This window comes from Ochotona princeps, chromosome 21, assembly GCF_030435755.1.
Source record: "Ochotona princeps isolate mOchPri1 chromosome 21, mOchPri1.hap1, whole genome shotgun sequence".
Lineage (NCBI taxonomy): Eukaryota > Metazoa > Chordata > Mammalia > Lagomorpha > Ochotonidae > Ochotona > Ochotona princeps.
This window is the reverse complement of record NC_080852.1, coordinates 32,729,877-32,747,463: the sequence shown is the minus strand read 5'-3', so window position 1 is coordinate 32,747,463 and position 17,587 is coordinate 32,729,877. Positions and strand designations below refer to the sequence as shown.

Genomic DNA, 17,587 nt, shown 5'->3' with positions numbered 1-17,587 from the left:
CCCTTCTCCTCCCGTGCTCCCTCCATCCCTCAATCATAAGAGGATTCAGATGGGGATGCTCCACACCCTCCTCCAAATTGGAGTCCAAAGTGGACACACGTTCTTCTAGAACAACAAGAAAAGCTTTACCTTGGCAACATGACCCATTGTGGACAGTGAATATATCTGATCATGTGAACAATTTGCCTTAGGAGTGGGGTGGGGAGTACGCCTTAACCCACAAACAGGCTTCCGACGAGGGGTGGGTTGGGGGAAACGTAAGGGAGAACACAGCAGGCTGGGGGTTGGGAATGCCCAACCAGTATGCCCTTCACACCCAACAATACCCAACAGCCCTGCCCTTAGGACTCCCCCACTGCTGCCCTCTGCCCACTCTTTGGCAACAGTTTGTTATGTGTGGGGGTGGAATCTCCACTGAGCTCAGGACCAGCCCCCTCAACACTCCCATGCACTGCGAGGCAGCCCCAGGCACTGGGAACTCTGAGAAAGACACAGATCTGTGAGTACAGGGGTGGGATGGGGGCTCCAGGTACAGGAAATTTCCAGAGTTGCAGCCCCAGGCAGAAGCAGGCAGCCTGGGGTACACGTGGAACCTGCAGAGTGCTGCACTGGCAGCATGGAGGTGGGGCTCCCAGGAAGCAATGGGAGGAGAGGAGGGTCAGGTCTGAATGGTCTGGGGATAGAGGGTGTGGCAGGTCCTGGGGCCTGACTCACACGCCACCACCAGCAACTCCTGGGCTGTGCAGATGACACAGACGACAGGTCAAGGCAAGGCCAGACTCATCTGAGGACAGGACTCCCGCAGTCCAGATGTGCAGTCACCTGTGTCCCAAAGGGGCCCATCCCTCACCCCACCCCACCCCACTTGTGTCCAATGATAAAGTCGCCACCCTTGGACAACTGAGTGACTAGTGGCCTCATAGCTTCTATCCCTGCACTTTCTTCTCAAACTGCTCTGCCTGGCTCTGCCTCCTGCCCAGCCCTGTGTGGCCTGGAGTTGCGAACAAATGCGGAACTTCGCACTCTAGCCGCAACGTCTGAAGGCCTGTCTTAGGCCCACATTTGTGAGGGGCCTTGAGCATATGCCTCCCCCGCCACACACATACACAGCCTTTTTCTTTCTTCTTACTCTGTTCAGTTCCAGCAAACACACCTGACCACTCTCTCTCGGCACACTTTGGAACCAGGCCAGCTGCCGGCACGTGGCTCATTCAGGCCATACACATGCCCTGGCCCCTTCTTGCAAGATGGAGCGATCCAAGGTTCTGGCTCAGAATGCCCCTCCCCTGGGTCCAGTCAGTGTCACTGTGAAGATCCCACTCCATGCACATACACCCCCTCCTCCACTGTTGCACCAGGAATCTTAGGCCTGGAGCATTGGGCAACTGAGCATCAGCCAGAGGAGGGGACAAGCCCATCCCCCACTTAGCATCTCAAAGACATGCTCCACAGCCCACCCAAACCAACCCTAGCAAAATGAAGCCTGGAAGCTCCTGGTCCTAGAGATGCCAACCCAGGACCCTGGGCCCCAGCAGCCCTGGAAAGGGAAGAATGACCATCCACCAGGCTACCTCTGGAAGCCATCAGCACCCAGGAGAGTCTGTGCAGGCTCTGCTCAGGGATGCTGAGGCTTGGAGAGGGGGAGACAGCAGCTCAAGGAGTGGCCAGTGAGACTTTCAAAGAAGTCGGAGCACATGGTTTCTTGAGGCCCCAGGCACCCAGGACACGGACACGGGGACATGAACACAGGGACGCAGCACGCACCTGATGCTTCGTGAGCCTTCTCCTTCACACCTGCAATGAGAAAGACACACGTTTAGATGCTGTTACCCCAGTTGCAGGAGACCAGCATAGGGACCACCTGGGACCCTGCAGCTCCTTCTTCCCCTCAGCCCGGCTCCCAGGGTCTCTTTCTGTCCTTTTCAGACTTGGCCGCCTCCTCCTGAAGATTTAGAGCTCCTTGCCTGCCCTTCCAGTGCCCATCACCTGCACTGCATCATTTTTCCAACTTGGAGACCACCATGGGGTCAGGATGAAGCCCAGGAGGAGGGCCTGTGCTTCCAGAACCCTGTGCCTTGGGCTTCTCAAGGCAGCAACCTAAGGAATGAATCAATCAATGAATGAATCAATGAATGAGTACACGGATGAATGGTGGAGGACGCGTGCCGGCCTCAGCGCAGCTCCTACTCGCCATTTCTGGAGCATTTCCCCACTCCCAGTTCTGTTTCAATCACAGCCACTGTAATCAATCACAGCTGCTTGTCCAAAGGAGCTAAGCTTAAAGGTCAGGCCCTTCACAATGAGATCATATGGCACACTGCATGCTTCACAAGGCACTGGCAGTGATGTCTGCTCCCATGGAGGAGGGCATGGGGACAGAACCTCATGGTGGACGGTGAATTGCTCAGCTGTGACTCCCAGGCAATACGGAGCCAACATTCTAGGAACCCGATCCCAGGGCATGCCTGACCAGGTTCACAGCCAGAGCAAGAGCACCTCAAACCTACTTAAATTTTTTTTTAAATCTACTTAATTTTACAGTCAGATGATTTCCCAGAAATTGCAGGCCGGAGGTCAGAGTGCTGATGCATGGCCCAGCAAAGGGCTGGATCCCACACCGTCACCCATACTGCCACCCAAGCAGCCTGTCACGACCACCCACGACCCCACACTCCCCAGGTGGCAGACCTGGGAAGCAGCTACAGCAGTCCCTGGTGTGCACAAGGGAGTATGTGCCGAGATCCCCCAGGGGATGCCTGCATGGCAGGCTGAGCAAACCCTGTACCCCGATGCCTTTCCTGTGGTAGCTGAGCCCTAAGCCTGCACTGTGGCCTCAGCCACGAAGCAGCCAGGGTTGTAGCAGCAGCATTAGCACAGTTTGCCTCTCAGTGTCACACACATAGGATGCACTCTTCCGGCAGGTCTTAGTGACCTCACAGCAGGCATGACTTTTTTCTCTTATTACATCCAGAACTTCTCCCTTTCCACTTAGAAGATGCACTTTATGGCTGCTCCTTAGCATATCTCAACCATCAACATTATACCTCTAACAAGCACTGGGGCACTGTTAAGGAAAATGGGAGATCCCCGAACACAAGCACTGTGACACCCCAACAGGACACCTGATAACCGCAACAGCCAACAAGTGATTCACTGGTGGGCAGAAACCCCATGTGAACACACTGGACAAAGAAAGATTCATGTCGTGGACAAGACTAAGCAGGGTGGCATGAAATGACCCCACAACTAAGAAGAGTATACAAGCCAAATATTATGAATTGTGGTGTTTTTTCCTTTTCTTTTCTGGCATTTCCATTGAATTCTTTTGGATTACAGTTGAACATGGGTAACTGACGCCACAGGAAGTGGAACTGAGCACAAGGCAGGGAGTCACATGACTTTCTGGAGTTCCCATTTGTCTCAGTGCATCAAGGATGAAAGCAAACAATCAGCCCCCACAAACATGGAGAGGTATCATGCAGGTGCCTGGAAGAGGGCCCTTGTGCCTCCACCTGCCTGGAGGTGTCACTGATGAAAGGAGCCTGCTCTGCTGGCAGCTGCTTGGAGGTGGAGTTGCAGGTGCATGGAGGGCAGGATCACATGCGTAGTAGCTGGTGCAGTCCCAACATGAACAGAAGCCTAGCATGAGGCCTCGCACTGGCAAGATCCTGAAATTTTCATTGTGGGGACTCAACTGGCTAGCTGGAATCTCACATGCCAACAGAGACACACAGCAGAGCATCTGTAAGCCAAAGACAACACGGAGGATACCCTTGAGCCCCAAGATACGTGGTCACTGGTTCTAGGTTAGAAGGAGCAGCCGTGTGGAGAGAGCAGGCAGAAAGGCTGTGTATAACCCTGGGGCCGAAAGTACCCCTGTGTGTGAGTGTGCACCTGTGTGAGTGTGCAGGCCCATGCATGCGTGTAAGTATCCATGGCAGGAAATGGGATGGACAGTGGCATCCCAGAGCCCTCTGGTTTCCCACAGATGAAGGTGAGAACTAGGCACCTGGGTGTTCCAAACTGCTGGGAACAGATGAGTGGCCACAGAACCAGCCCTCATACCTGTCGTCCTGCCCGATAAGGTATTGGGAAGGGCATCTCATTTGAGTCAGCTTTTCTGTAATTACATAAAAAAAAACCCCTGAAGGCCACCCTCTCTTGAAGGGGAGATGCAGCCACTCCAGTCGGGGAGACTGGAGGCCCATGTGGCGTGAAGCAGTATTTAGCAGAAGCTAATGGTGCACAGCAGAGCATGGTGGTGATAGTGGGGATCCCATGACTGGCAGGAGGCACAGGCGGCCCCCAGGGAAACCATCTCCTGAAGGCATTCCCTACTGACCCACAGACTCCTTCCCTTCGAGGGCTGTGCAGCTGGACACTGCCCTAAGGCCGATTTTAGGGGAGTAAGTCCCCTCTCTTCACCTGCTACATGGTGGCTTGGGGACTGCAGCAGGCAAAGAAGGGTAGGTGCTGGCAGATGAATCAGGGTAGGATGCAATGGGACAAGGGGTGGGGAGACATGGCTGGGCAACCAGTGCTCCTGGATGAGAAGAACCTGCGCAGTGGGAACCAGGCCCTCCTCCAGGAGCCCTGAGAGCCAGCACTCAATGGACCATGCTCCTGGTTTACAGTGCCTGCCAGCTCCTTCCATCAGTGTCCGGCGGCAGTTGAGTCTCTGGGAAGGGGAAATCTTCATTTCAGAGTCCCCTGGAGCTAGGATCCAGCTGGAGGCCTCAGCTCCAGACAGATGCCTGCCTACATGGGGAACATGAGTGTGAACAAAGATGGTAAATAGAGAGGAGCCCAAGCTGGAAGGGGATAGAAGGGTCACTTCTCCCACAGATGCATGCATACTCTGGCCACTAGGCTACAGCATCACAGTAAGGAGGGGTTTCCATGGCAACTGTCTCCAGTGGGCTCAGAGGATGGTCCAGGATAGGGCTGTTCCTGAGAATGGGGCTGGCCAGCCTAGCCCCTTGTACCCTGCAAGCTAGGTCCTGACCCCCAGGGACATGCCCCAACCAGCTTATACCTCAAACAGTGGCCTCTGTCCTCTGCAATGGCTGAGGCACTCCCTGGCACTGAAGCCACCACCATTGCTTCTCTCAGGCAGTAAACACGAGGGGGACTCATGTGTGAGCACTCGGCAGCGAGCACCAGCAAGGCACCCAGTCTCGCTTTCTGGTTGGGTTTTCTGCCATTTCTGATATCAGAGAAATAGTGCCATTTACTTCCCTCTCTGCCAGTTTTGTTCCTTTCACGTGGATTTCAACATTCCCTACTGCCTCCATGCAGCCTGCTCCCTAGACCACTCTGCCCCTAGAACCAGCTCCAAATCCCACCATGGCCCACAGAGTCCATGGAGCTGAGTCCTGTTCAACTCTCCAGTTTCTTATAGCTCCAGCTTTCCCCTGGTTCCCAGTACTAGTCATACTTTCCATGCCATTGTTCCCACAGCCTCATGTGGGTATCAGAGATCCAGCTGCCCCGCCTATTTCAACTTCTTCTGCTCCATCAACTGGCTGGAGGATGGACATATAACCCATATCCAGCCACTGCACACCAGAGCTTTCAGAACAATCTAGAATGAGCAGCTGATGCCAGCTAGGGTGGGGCACAGGTGCCAAAGCCATTTAAACACAGTCCAGGCTCAAGTATTGACACTGTGGCTCAGACAGCTCCATATACCCCTCCCTACCTACCTACCTACACACACACACACACACACACACACAGAGTTGAGGCCTAAACAGTGCAGAGCCCAGGGAAGTTACAGCCAATGCAAAGCAGGGCTGCTCTAGACGCCGACATCATAGAATGGGTGCTAGTGAATGTGCAACAAGAGACAAGGCAGCAGGTACAAAGGGGGTGGGCAAGAGAGTTGGATGGCTCTCCACCCACAGCAACCATGGCATTCCTATCATGCTTTTTGTGGGCACTTCCAGGCTTCCAAAGGCACACCTTGAGAGACCCCAGGGAACCCGAGACTCAGATAAGTACAATGGCCATTGGAGGGCCCACAACCCATTGAGGCTAGCTGGATGCACTCACACCCCTGCCTGCCTCCACGCTGGAGGCTGCCTTCTGGGAGAGCTGCAGGAGCTCCTCCCACCGGGCTCCTGGCTTGCAGCAGCCTTGTCACCTTCTGGTGCACCCAGTGTGGGTTCTTGACTTCAAGCTTCCTCCTCACCTTGAGTTAGAAGCTAAAGCCCTGTAAGGTTGGACACAGCCTCAGTACACAGCTAGTGGGTTGTTCCCCCCATTTTCACAACTCCAAATTCAAGGACATGGTGGTCATAAACTGGAAACAGCCTCTCAACTGCCTCAGCTGTTTGTCCTTATCTGCAATTCCTTCCTATTCCAATGATGAGTCTTTTGCTTCAACAGCCAGGGGCCTCTTTTTAAAGGCGTCTTCACTTTCAAATGAAACCAAATCCTCCTCCTCTTCCCTGGCCGGTGCTCAAGGGTCCCAAGCTGCTTTTGTTTTTGTTCCCTAGAGAGCAATGCTGAGGATCCCTGCTTCCTGCTTCCCAGCTGCCAGGCCTGTAGGAATCTGGAGGCCAAGGGCACCGGCTCCAGCGTTGGCCCTGAGACAGTGTCCTCCTGGCAGCCCAGGTGTTCTCACAAGCTCACGGGCATCTCAGCCAGCCTGCCCCCCTGCAGAGGAGTCCCAAAGTCGGAAGCCCTGAGCAAAGTGTAAGTGGCAATGGGGTACCTACAGGGCTGGTACCTGCTATGGCTGTGCCAGCTCCTGGTCCTATCCCGCTCACAGTGAGGTGCTCACCTCACTGTCCTCAGCCACTTTCTGTAATTCTCCATCTTCGTGCAAAGGGCACGCACACCCTCTGTAGCAAGACACTGAGTGCAGAAGCACATCAAGTGAGATGTCACCATGGCCCCATTCAATGTCTGTGTGCACATGACACCCTCCCCAACTCCACAATGCCATGATTCCAACCCCGGCCCAGCCACTGTCCGGCTGTGTGACTGTGGGCACCAATCCATGCTTTCGCTTGCCCGTTTGTAGGGAAGCACCTGTACCCTAGGTTGTTGTGGAGATGAAAAGGATGTAACTGGCTGAAACACAGCCCCACACCCACCAGTTACCACCAAGCAGTCACTGTGTGCTTGGCCATGGAGCCTGGCAAGACAGAAGGAGACAGGGGATCCAGGTTCTGGCCCACGGTTCCCCCCCTTCCTATGTGGCCTGGGGACAAGCTCCTTTCTTTAATGTCATTTCTTACAGCTGCCAAACAGGGAGGTTGGCTGAGCGTTGCTCAGAAGGTAACAAATCTTTGTGGCTCCTTCATTTAAAGGAGGCACTAAGTAAGTGCCTTGCGCTGAGGACAGGAGCAGGTTTCGGTGACTCATGGCTGCAGTGACAACTACAAGACGACTGGTGCTGAAACAAGCAGAAGGCAGGCCCGGCGCCGTGGCCTAGCAGCTAAAGTCCTCGCCTTGAACACCCCGGGATCCCATATGGGCGCCGGTTCTAATCCCGGCAGCTCCACTTCCCATCCAGCTCCCTGTTTGTGGCCTGGGAAAGCAGTTGAGGACACCCCAAGGCTTTGGGACCCTGGACCCGCGTGGGAGACCCGGAAGAGGTTCCAGGTTCCCGGCTTCGGATCGGCGCAGCACCAGCCATTGCGGTCACCTGGGGAGTGAATCATCGGATGGAAGATCTTCCTCTCTGTCACTCCTCTCTGTATATCTGACTCTGTAATAAAAATAAATAAATCTTTAAAAAAGAAACAAGCAGAAGGCACTGCCTAGTTTGTGAGGCTGGAAGCCCTGGGTGGAGACTGTGTCCATTATAGCTCTGTCCTTGCACAATCCTAGGGAAAACCTGGCAAGAGGCAGGCATGTCCAAAGAGGCACAGGATGTGGGCATTGGCTGACTTAAATGATTTGAAAAAGTTGTAGCTCAGAATTTCTCCCAATTGATGAGCACCAAACCTCCAATCCAAAAAAAGTCAGAAAACTCCAGGCAGGTAAAATACACACACATGCGCGCGCGCACACACACACACACCATCAAAAACTCCAGAAACTCTTGGAAGACAAAGAAAAGAATAAAACGTTGAAGGCCACCAGAACAGCCAGACACATCAACCAGGGAAACAAAGGTAAAGCCATAGCAGAGCTCCTATAAAAACAAAGCAGCCCAAATAACAATGGAATGACACCTTTGGTGGAGGGGGTAGGGGTGGGAAACACAGGTTCCAGGAGGATTTGGAGCCTAGCTGTGCTCCTCTGCTGCACAGCCCAGGTCCCAGAACCGCACCCGGTCCTCAGGAGCACCTCAGCATGTATCTGACCAGAAGGTATAAGTATGATAACAACTAAATGAACAGCTTGATGCCTTCTGCAAACAGGGAGCTCACTACCCAAGGGACTAGCCCATTCCGTGGGCAGAACAATCACAGATAAAAACCAGAGGGACTCTCATGTGGAGAAATTCAGACTCAGGGACAAAAGGGATGGTCTGAGGGAACAGGAGAGCCAAATGCTGTTTCTATCCTGACTGCTCCGAGACACTTCTGCCCCAGCAGGGACACCCATTCCCTGGGGGAGGACTCTGATGGGGTCCCTCTGGGATGCCAACTGTCAGGCCAACTTTTCTGGATAAGATTCTATTCCTTCCATCTCATTGGGCACCTGCCCCTAGGTGAGCCCGGCCTCAGTGGTGATGCCTTTCAGGGAAGGTGGTGAATGGTGGGCAGGGTGATTCTCTAACCCCCTTCTGGTGTATAACACCTCCCACCCACCCCTGCTGTCCTTGGTTGACTCTGAGAGCTCCCACTGTTAGCACTAACAAGGCACATAGTGCTGCTTCAATGCCCACTCCCATGTTCTTGGAGGAATACCCTCAGCTTCTCTGGAAGGTTCTGCAGTTGCCCTGGCCCATCCCAGGTGTGGAGAGAAAGGTCTCAAGAAGGCTGTCTCTGGAAGGTGAGCTCACACTGTGGCCCCAATACTGGAACTTGCTTCGAAATTTCAGGTGCTCTTACCCAAGAAGATTTCAATTCTGTCCTCCAGTGGGACCCCCCGCCCAGAAGTGGCAGCTTTATTAGATGTCTAACATTCAGGGTGCAAGCTCATTCTCCATCTCTCCTTTCTTCCTTGGAGGACCAGAAACGAACTCTCATGGAGGAATAACTACGCTGAACCACTAGCCAGAAGCTAGTAATTCAGATGTGTGGTCTTACCTCAACCTGCAGGACTGACTGCAAGGAAATTGAGCTACAGGGAGCACAGCACCCACACTGGGGCAAAGCCCCAGCTCAAGTCACTATGGCAAGTAGCAGGTGCTCATAACAAGAGTGTGTGTCTAGGCAAAAAGCCCCCATCATAGCAAAGGGAACCAAGACACAGAGACAGATCCCCAAAATGGACACCAGGTCCATGAAATCTGAGCCCTGAAGCTTTGCCTGAAGCCAGACCTTGCACTGGAATTCTCAGTTCCAATGCCAGAGACATCAGTCCACTCCGCTTGACACTGCTTGGTTGTTTTGTTGCCTCTGCTGATTTAAACCAGCAGCTGGGTTCATGGAGCCTTATGTCCAGTCTAGGGGTGCGTTTCCTCTCTAGACTCTGGTTCCACCTGAAGCGGAATAGCCCACTGTCCAGCAGGTTCCCTCGGCCCTGACACCTCTGACTCCCTGCCCCACCCGGGACTGTTCTTCCCACTCTGCCGCTGCTGCCGCTGTTCCCACAACACACCCTTGGGCGCAGTGAGCAGATCCCTGACTCAGGGCCCTCGCACCTGCCATTCCTCCTTACTCCCTCCAGATTTGCTCTAACAGCATCTCTCAAGGACCCACTTCTGCCACCCGGTTCCTCTGCTCGACGGCCTTCTCGACACTCAGCATGCCTGGAGGAACATCCTTTCTCTTTGTGGTCCTTGGCCATGCTCTGGAATGGCAGAACCTTGCAAGCAGGGACACCCACCTCCTTCACCATCAGGCCCAGCACTGTGTGTGCCTCTGGGTGGGAGCTCTATAAATATGCTTGTTGGAGAGAGACAGAACTCTTTTCATAGCTCGTGCATTGTGACCAAGGAAGCTCAGGGAGAGGATTCGCATAAATGCCATCATTACCAGAGACGAAAAGTCTGACAAAAATGGCGTTTACGGCTGCTTAAAATACCCTGCACCTGGAAAGAAGTCATTCTGGGCTGGGGAGAGCTGGAAATGCGGGCTCTTTTGCATTTTAACAACTCTGCCTACTTCACAGTTACTTTTAAACACAAAGTACTGACTTGAACTGGAGGCGCCCAGCACCGTAGAACCTGTGTGATCTGGCCACCCACAGGGTCGGGCTGACCTGGGCACTCTGGACATGTCCGAATGGCATGTCCCAAGCCCCAGCCCAGGAACTAGGCTGCGCAGAAAAGGACTTGATTCTTCAGTGGACACAAGATCTAGTAGGGAGTTGAAGTTTGGCTGGAATGGAGCCCACAAAACCCCAAAGGAGACATTTGATAGCCAAGCAATACAGCCCAAACCCCCGTGAGCAGGGACCAGGGACAAGCACACTCAGATGCACACTCAACCATCTCCTGCACCAGCGTCTTACCCCTCTAGGTCTAAGCCCAGAGGGAAAGGTTTAGCTGCCAATGGATGCACAGCCACATTCCTCCATCCACCCCATGGTTCATTCATTAACTAAGCACCCATCCACCTCCTACCCATTCATTCATTTGTCTTCCAGCCATCTACCTACTCAACCACCAAACCATCCAGCCCTCTTTCCACCCATTCACTCAAGGATACACCCATCCACCCACCCGTCCTTCTAATCACTATTCAAGATCCATCCTCCATCTACCCATTCACTCGTGGCCCCCTCCCCCATCTCTTTACTCATCCACTCATCAAACGTGCATCCATTCATCCACCCATCTATTCACCCACTCACTTATCTACCCAGCCCCTCCCAGGGACAGAGACTTGTGGGCAGACCATTACTCCTGCAGCCCGGAGAGAGGAGTGTGTGTGTGTGTGTGTGTGTGTGACGCGAGCAGACACAAAGGAATGGTGGGACCACTAAGGCAACTTGGCAGACGCACAGCAAAAGCCCTCAGAAGCTGCCTGGCAGATGGACCTCTCACGCTTGTTTTGGACGTGTTATGCGTACGTTTTTAGCATGAAGCATATGGTGGGGCAGGAATTGCTGAATTCTGAACATGTCTGAACTGCCGATCTCTGACACCAGAATGCAGCTTCCATGAGCAAGAGAGGCTGCACTGTCTCATCCATGGGACAGGACCTGGAGCCACAGCTGGTCCATCACTCAGAATAGGCAGGACACACTCACTCCATCTCTCTCCTGTTTCCAACCGTCCAAACTCATCCTTGTTGCTGTAACCAACTCCCAGAGAGCAGGTGGCTTGTCAACTGCAGAAACGCTGGCAAGTCCAAGATTGGATTCTGTGTGCCCCAAGAGCACGTGTCCCAGAGGGGATTGCCACCTTCTCATGATACAAAACCCCAAGAGTCAGCTCCACCCTGACCTCCCAAGGGTCACACCTCCTATGGCCATGACTGTGAGGGATAGGATTCAGTCATGTAAGCCTTTCCTGTTCCTGCCGCTCACAGCCGTTCTCTGGGCCTTGGAACTCAGGCTCCACATCCCTCTGACCAGCTTCTAGACCACTTGACATGGGGTCCTCGTTGCTGCTCCTTCCTCCCACGCCATGTCATAGGCATCCGCCACCCATGCCTACCCAGTTCCTATTCCTGACCTCTGGGGAGCCAACTCCTGCTCCTCCAGCACTAGGCACTATCCCTCCCTTGTTCCTAGCTCAGTTCAGGGATCCCAGGGACTGTTGCACCCATCCTCCCCTCCAAGGCTTGGTGTGTGTGCCCCAGGCCAGGCCTCAGGACCCCACGGCCTGAGTCACTGCTTAGAGAGACAGCCAGCAGTTAAGTGCCAGGCCGGGTCCCAGGGAACATTTCCTTTATTAATGCTTTCCATCTTGGCCACAATAAAGCTATGTAATGCAGATGTATTATTATTACCCTCATTTTTTAGAATTGCTATTTATTTGTTTGTAAGGCCAAGAGACAAGAAAGTGAGAGATCTTTTAACACTCCCCAAATGCGCACATTAGCTGGGGCTGGGCCAAGGCAAAGGCAGGAGCCCAAACGCAATCCCTCCTCCCACGTGGGAGGCAGCAGCTCCATCCTCGAACCATCCCTGCTGCCTCCCAGGGTGCGTGTTCATAGGAAGTTGCAACTAGAAGCAGAGCTGGGATGTACACACAGGCCCTCTTTCACGGATGTGGGTACCCTAAGGGGCATCCCAACCGCTGTACCCAATGTCTACTTTTGTTCCCAGTGAATTCACAGAAAAACCAGGGCCTAGAAATGTTAAATGCCCTCCCCAGGTCACACAGCTCTTAAATGACAAGGCCAACCTTGCACCACCAGGTTCAGCTCTAAAGAGCATCTCTTAGGTGACCCATGTCCACAATGCCCACAGCCATCAAACCCACTGCAAGGGGGATGCCCACAAGAGGCCAGCAGAGCTGACAGAGTGAGAGCGGGAGCAAGAGTGAGACAGAGGAGGCACAGAAACCCCCTAGAACTAGCCATCCCTGAAAGTTACACCAGACTTACAACTTTCATGGGCTCCAAATTCAGTGGGCCTCAAAGTCTGCTTAACTGGTTTCTTTGGAAACTGGGTTGTTTCCACTGCTTCATAAACCCAACCTTACATCGCCCAGTCAGGAGGAACTTAGCATCCAGCCTCGGCCTCAACTCTTCTTTCAGCTGTGAGCTCACCTTGCTAAGGACAGGGCCACAAGAAGACCAGCAGGCTCACTTCAGGTCCCACTTAAGTAGGGTGATGTCGCTGCACTCCCTCCACTGCTGAGTGGAGAGCCCTGGAGCCCACAGGCTGAGCTCCCCGCATGCACTGTCCCATGCCTCAGTATCTTCTGTAGCCCCCAGTGGAGCCCTGCTCAAGGGACCTGGCTGCTTGCTAAAATCCAGTGCCAACCTCTGCCCAGCCAGCTTCCACAGGCCCCATACACTGTCAGGTCAGACTCCCTCCTCCATGCAGCCCTCCTCTCCTGCTATCAGGGACAGGGAAGTGAGGCTCTGAGGAGCACTGAGTCCATCCTTCTGGCGGGGACTACCAACCCAGCACCTTTGGCCATGACAGTGAGGTTTGGCCAGCAGCCCCCTGCCTTAGGAATGCATTCCTGCTCCGTCTCTCCACTTTGCCTCTGCCACCACAATCCTCCTCTCCCAGCTGTAAGCTCCAAAGCTGTGCCATCTTGGCTGCCCACACCTGAGCCATTCTCTTGATCCTGTTTTTGTATTGTATTGTTTTGGTTTGTTGTTTTTTTTTTTTTTTTTCCCACAGTAGCACCTCTGACTTACAAAAAAATGACCTTTTTGGTTCACAAGAACCAAGGGGGTGGGGTCAGTGCTCACCCACAGAATCTTATCTAACCCCCCCCAACTACCATGACAGTGAAAGACCTGTCATTCAGACAGCCACAAGCAACAAAAGCAAACTTTGACAAAAATCTCATCCCTCATACCAAAAAGACAAACAAACAAACAAAACATAAAAATGCATCACAGGCTTACATGAGAACAGGAATCTTCAAAGCTCACTTGTGAGCAAAAACTCAAGCTAGGGGCTGGTGTTGGAGCAAGGTGGGCTAGGCCACAGCTTACAACGCTAGTATCCAGTATGAGCAGCAGTTCAAGTCTCGGCTGCTCCACTTCTAATCCAGGTCCCTCCTGGCACTCCTGGGAAAGCAGTGATAGATGGCCCAAGTGCTTGTGTCCCTGTTACCCATATGGGAGACCAAGATGGAGTTCTTGGCTCCAGTACTGGCTGTTGTAGCCATTTGGCAAGAGAACCATTCAGGAAGATTGACTGACCAATCGATCAATCAGTGTGTGTGTGTGTGTGTCCCCAGCCACAGGCCCACTCGGGACCAAGGATCTTAAAGGCACCATCTGTGGTCTCACCCGGCCTTCTCGCAGGCCTGGTCGGTGTGGCCTGATTTGGGCAGGAAGCAGAGCCCTTGTCCTGCACTCAGTGAGTGCACATTATCAGAGGTGACATAGATCATGAGCCCAGCCTGCAGGCGTGTCATGCAGGAAAGCAAGCAGGGCACTCTGGTCAGCTTGCCTGGCGGTCCATGGACCAGCTGTATGCACTGATTCTGTGTTTACACCCCCACGGATGCGCTGCAATCTCACCCACCGGTCAGCAGGTTCACGCAGACATTACAAGTTCATTACTCTCAGCTTCTCTTGGTTGTTATGGCCCTTGTGTGGACTCCCCTCTGCCTTCTCCACCCCTGCAAAACACACACACACACACACACACAGCATGGTCGTAAACATAAAACATTTAACCGGTAATTCTACAGTTAGAGATGGCTGCTCCCTGCTGTGCCCCCTGCCGCTCCTGAGAGGAAACAGGCAGAAGGGCCAATGCAGGTGATGCCTGCCCTAGGATGTCACCCTTTCATGTGGCAGATGCACCTGAGGTACCTCACCTGTCCAGCCTCATGGCCTGGCCCAGCTCACCTGTGCTGGGGACACCCAGGGGACACCCAGGGCAGTCTGCAACCAGACAAGCCCACAGCACACAGAGCCTGGGTGAAGACCCAGCACCCAGACTGAATGCTGCATTGGAAGAGAAAACCAGAACAGCTGTCCCAGGCTGCTGAACACCGTTAGGCTCAATCCGGGGTGAAAAGTCTGTCTCAAAGGGCTCAGACTCTAGGCGATGTCAACCTGCTAGAACATTGTGCAGCTGCCAGAAGGGTGTCCTGAATACGAAGCTCCAGGCAGCGTGGGGGAAATGACCTCTCCCTGATGATGGCGATGTCAGGCCACCAGCCCTTTACAGTCACCAGGGGTTTGAATTCCAGCACAACATCAGCCAGCTGTGCCCACGTGGTCATTGTGAGCTCAAGCAAGGCACATCTTCAGTCATCCTTGGGCCACAGCCACAGGTCGCATTCAGGCTACACTGCAGGTATCCCCCAGCCCAGGCCCAGCACCTCAAGGCCTTGGATTCAGCTGGAGAAAGGAAGAGCACCCTGCACCTGGGTGAGAATCGACATGTAGGGAGCTTCCCCCACAGGGAAGACACCCATGGGTAACAGCCATGCCCCAGGAAGGCTGTTGGTCACTGGTCAGCCTCAGCATCCCAGATCTGTTGTGACATTTCATCTTGCTCTGACGGTAAAAACACATTTACATAAAACTTGTGTATTTGATCCGTCACATGGTCAGCAGCCCTGAGCTGCATCAATAACACGTGGGACAGTGACAAGCAATCCGTCCAGTGTCCCAGTAAGGCCCAGGGCCGGGAGGAAAGTGGAGGAAAGCGGGCCAATGAGAGGCCTCCTGGAGGAGGTGACACCTCCTCCTTGAGGGGAGCAAACTCTGACAATCACACATGGTGATCCGACACTCTAGTGAGGTCCAACAGCTCCTCGTCACTTTTCACCACCAGCGCAGGCAGGAACCACCTGCTCCCAGCCGTCCCTCAATGCCCACCCCTGCCTACCTCCCACCGGCTTCCACTCCAGACCACACCTCAAATGACTGAGCCTCCGCATACAGCCTGCAACGGCACCTGAACACTTACTGGGTCACTCAGAGGCTGCCCAACTCCATGCCCCGGTTGGTTGTCCCTCATGTGTTGAGCGAGTGTGACTGGCCCAGGATGCATGGGGGCCCATCTCCCTGCTCAAGGCCAAAGCTCCCCTGCCCCTCCACTGCCCAAGACATGCCCTTCCCCTCAGGTGATGATGGGGGCTGGAAGGAAAAGCAAACCCTAGAGAATTCTTGAGAAACACAACAAACCACACACATACATACACACAGAGACCATACACACACCAGGCACATATTACATACACATACACAAAGCACACACAAGGCACAAAGCACATTCACACAGACCATGCCTCCACAAGGAACACAGGCACACACACACCCTTGGCCACCTACAAGTAGGGCACCAATTACACACATAGAGGAGACTCAAGGCAACCCTCTGAAGAGCTAGCGTAGGTGGCTCCCACCGCAGACTCCAGGTGACAGACTTTCTCCATCTGCAGCACCACTGGGTCCCCTGGGGACTTGCACAAGAACCCCAGCCAGCAGCCCTTCCCAGCTGAGGAACTGAGGTGGTCACCCAAGTGCCCAAGGTCAAGTGCAGACATCTGGCAGGGAAGGCCTGGAGCCCAGGCGTGCCTGCCTCTTGCAATGGCATCACTAGGAGGGTGAGGAGTGGGAGCTGACTTTCTTTACACTGAGGCCTAACACCAGCGGCGGGTTGTCTCCATCTCTGGCCATCCCTGGGTGCTATGCCCACCCTTGGGTTCCCTTGCCTGCTACACACCTCTGTAAATTGTTCTGTTCACTTCAATTTGGGTGTGCCTCAGTTTCCTCAGGACTGTAGCTCATCTACCCACTCACCTGTCCAGGACAGTTTTTGTATGGCAAGTGCCCCCAGAGTTAGGGACTCCTGACCCCATGCTGGCCAGAGCAGGAATGACCGTGAAAGCTCATGACAACAAGTGCGCAGGGACAGCTGGTCTAACAACAAAGTCCACCTCATTGGTGGCATCAGACCAGCCTTGCCATGACCCTGGGGCTGACATACACACATGACTGGCAAATTCAAGCTCAAGTGAGGTCCCCCTTTGCAAGCAAAGGACAGAAAACTGTCAAAAGCTCCCATGGCAAACAGCCAAGGTAGACCCTGCAAAGAGCAGATGAGGACTGACATCAGCCACAGGGTCTCAAAGTCAAGAAGTCACCCCTCCTTCCTCCACTCACATGCATGGAGAACCCAGTGTGTGTTGGGAATGGCATCAGAAACATTCCAGTGAATAGAGGGGCCAGGCCAGGTGTGCGTGGGTTAGGAGCTCTTCTTGGTGTAATTCCCCACTGTCCCTGCCTCCCCTCCTCCCATTAGTCCAGTGCTGCCCACCTAAAAAAGGGGCACCACCAAGCCTTCCAAAATGGGTGGTGGGCATTTTGCCCATCCGAGTCTGCAGTGATGCATCCCTGATGGCTGGGGAAGATTCTGAGCCCACAGGAAGCTTGTGGGGTATGAGCGGGTGTGGGCACTGCCTCCAGCAGCTTCCACCACCGCTTCAAGCGAATGCCATTTAAAAAAAAAAAGCCGCTGTCAGCAGCCTGGGCAACAGCACAAGCTGTCCGGGGAGGCCACAGAGCAGGGAGCCCCAGAGGAGCTGGGATTCAAATGAGCAGCTGCACCAGGAGGACGACTGATTCACCGCTGCTCACGCCCCGAGGCAGCAAGGGCCCTTCCCTACCATCATGTTGCCACCTCCCAGCATCCCACAGGGCAGGCACCATTCTTCCCCTGGCTGACAGATGAGGAGCTGGGCTCCATGAATCACCCAGGCAGCCCAGCTGCCACTGAGACTCTATGCTCCAACTTTGACCACGGGGACAGTGGGGCTTCATCTGCAGTGAGCAGAATCTGGGTGCAGAATCCCAACAGCTATGCTGGGCACACAGGAGGAGCAATGGTCATGGTGGTCATGCCCTTTTGTGAATTT

At 53.9% G+C, this 17,587-nt stretch overlaps 1 protein-coding gene across 2 annotated transcripts in view; it reads right to left on the bottom strand.

The window, feature by feature from the left end:
- IQSEC1 (IQ motif and Sec7 domain ArfGEF 1) overlaps positions 1-17,587 on the bottom strand; it is a 238,763-nt gene that overhangs the window by 175,614 nt on the left and 45,562 nt on the right. For both annotated transcript variants that reach the window (XM_058678598.1, XM_058678601.1), the window contains exon 2: positions 1,765-1,794. In XM_058678598.1, the coding sequence (XP_058534581.1) occupies positions 1,765-1,794 (30 nt within the window). The remainder of the gene's footprint in view (positions 1-1,764; positions 1,795-17,587) is intronic.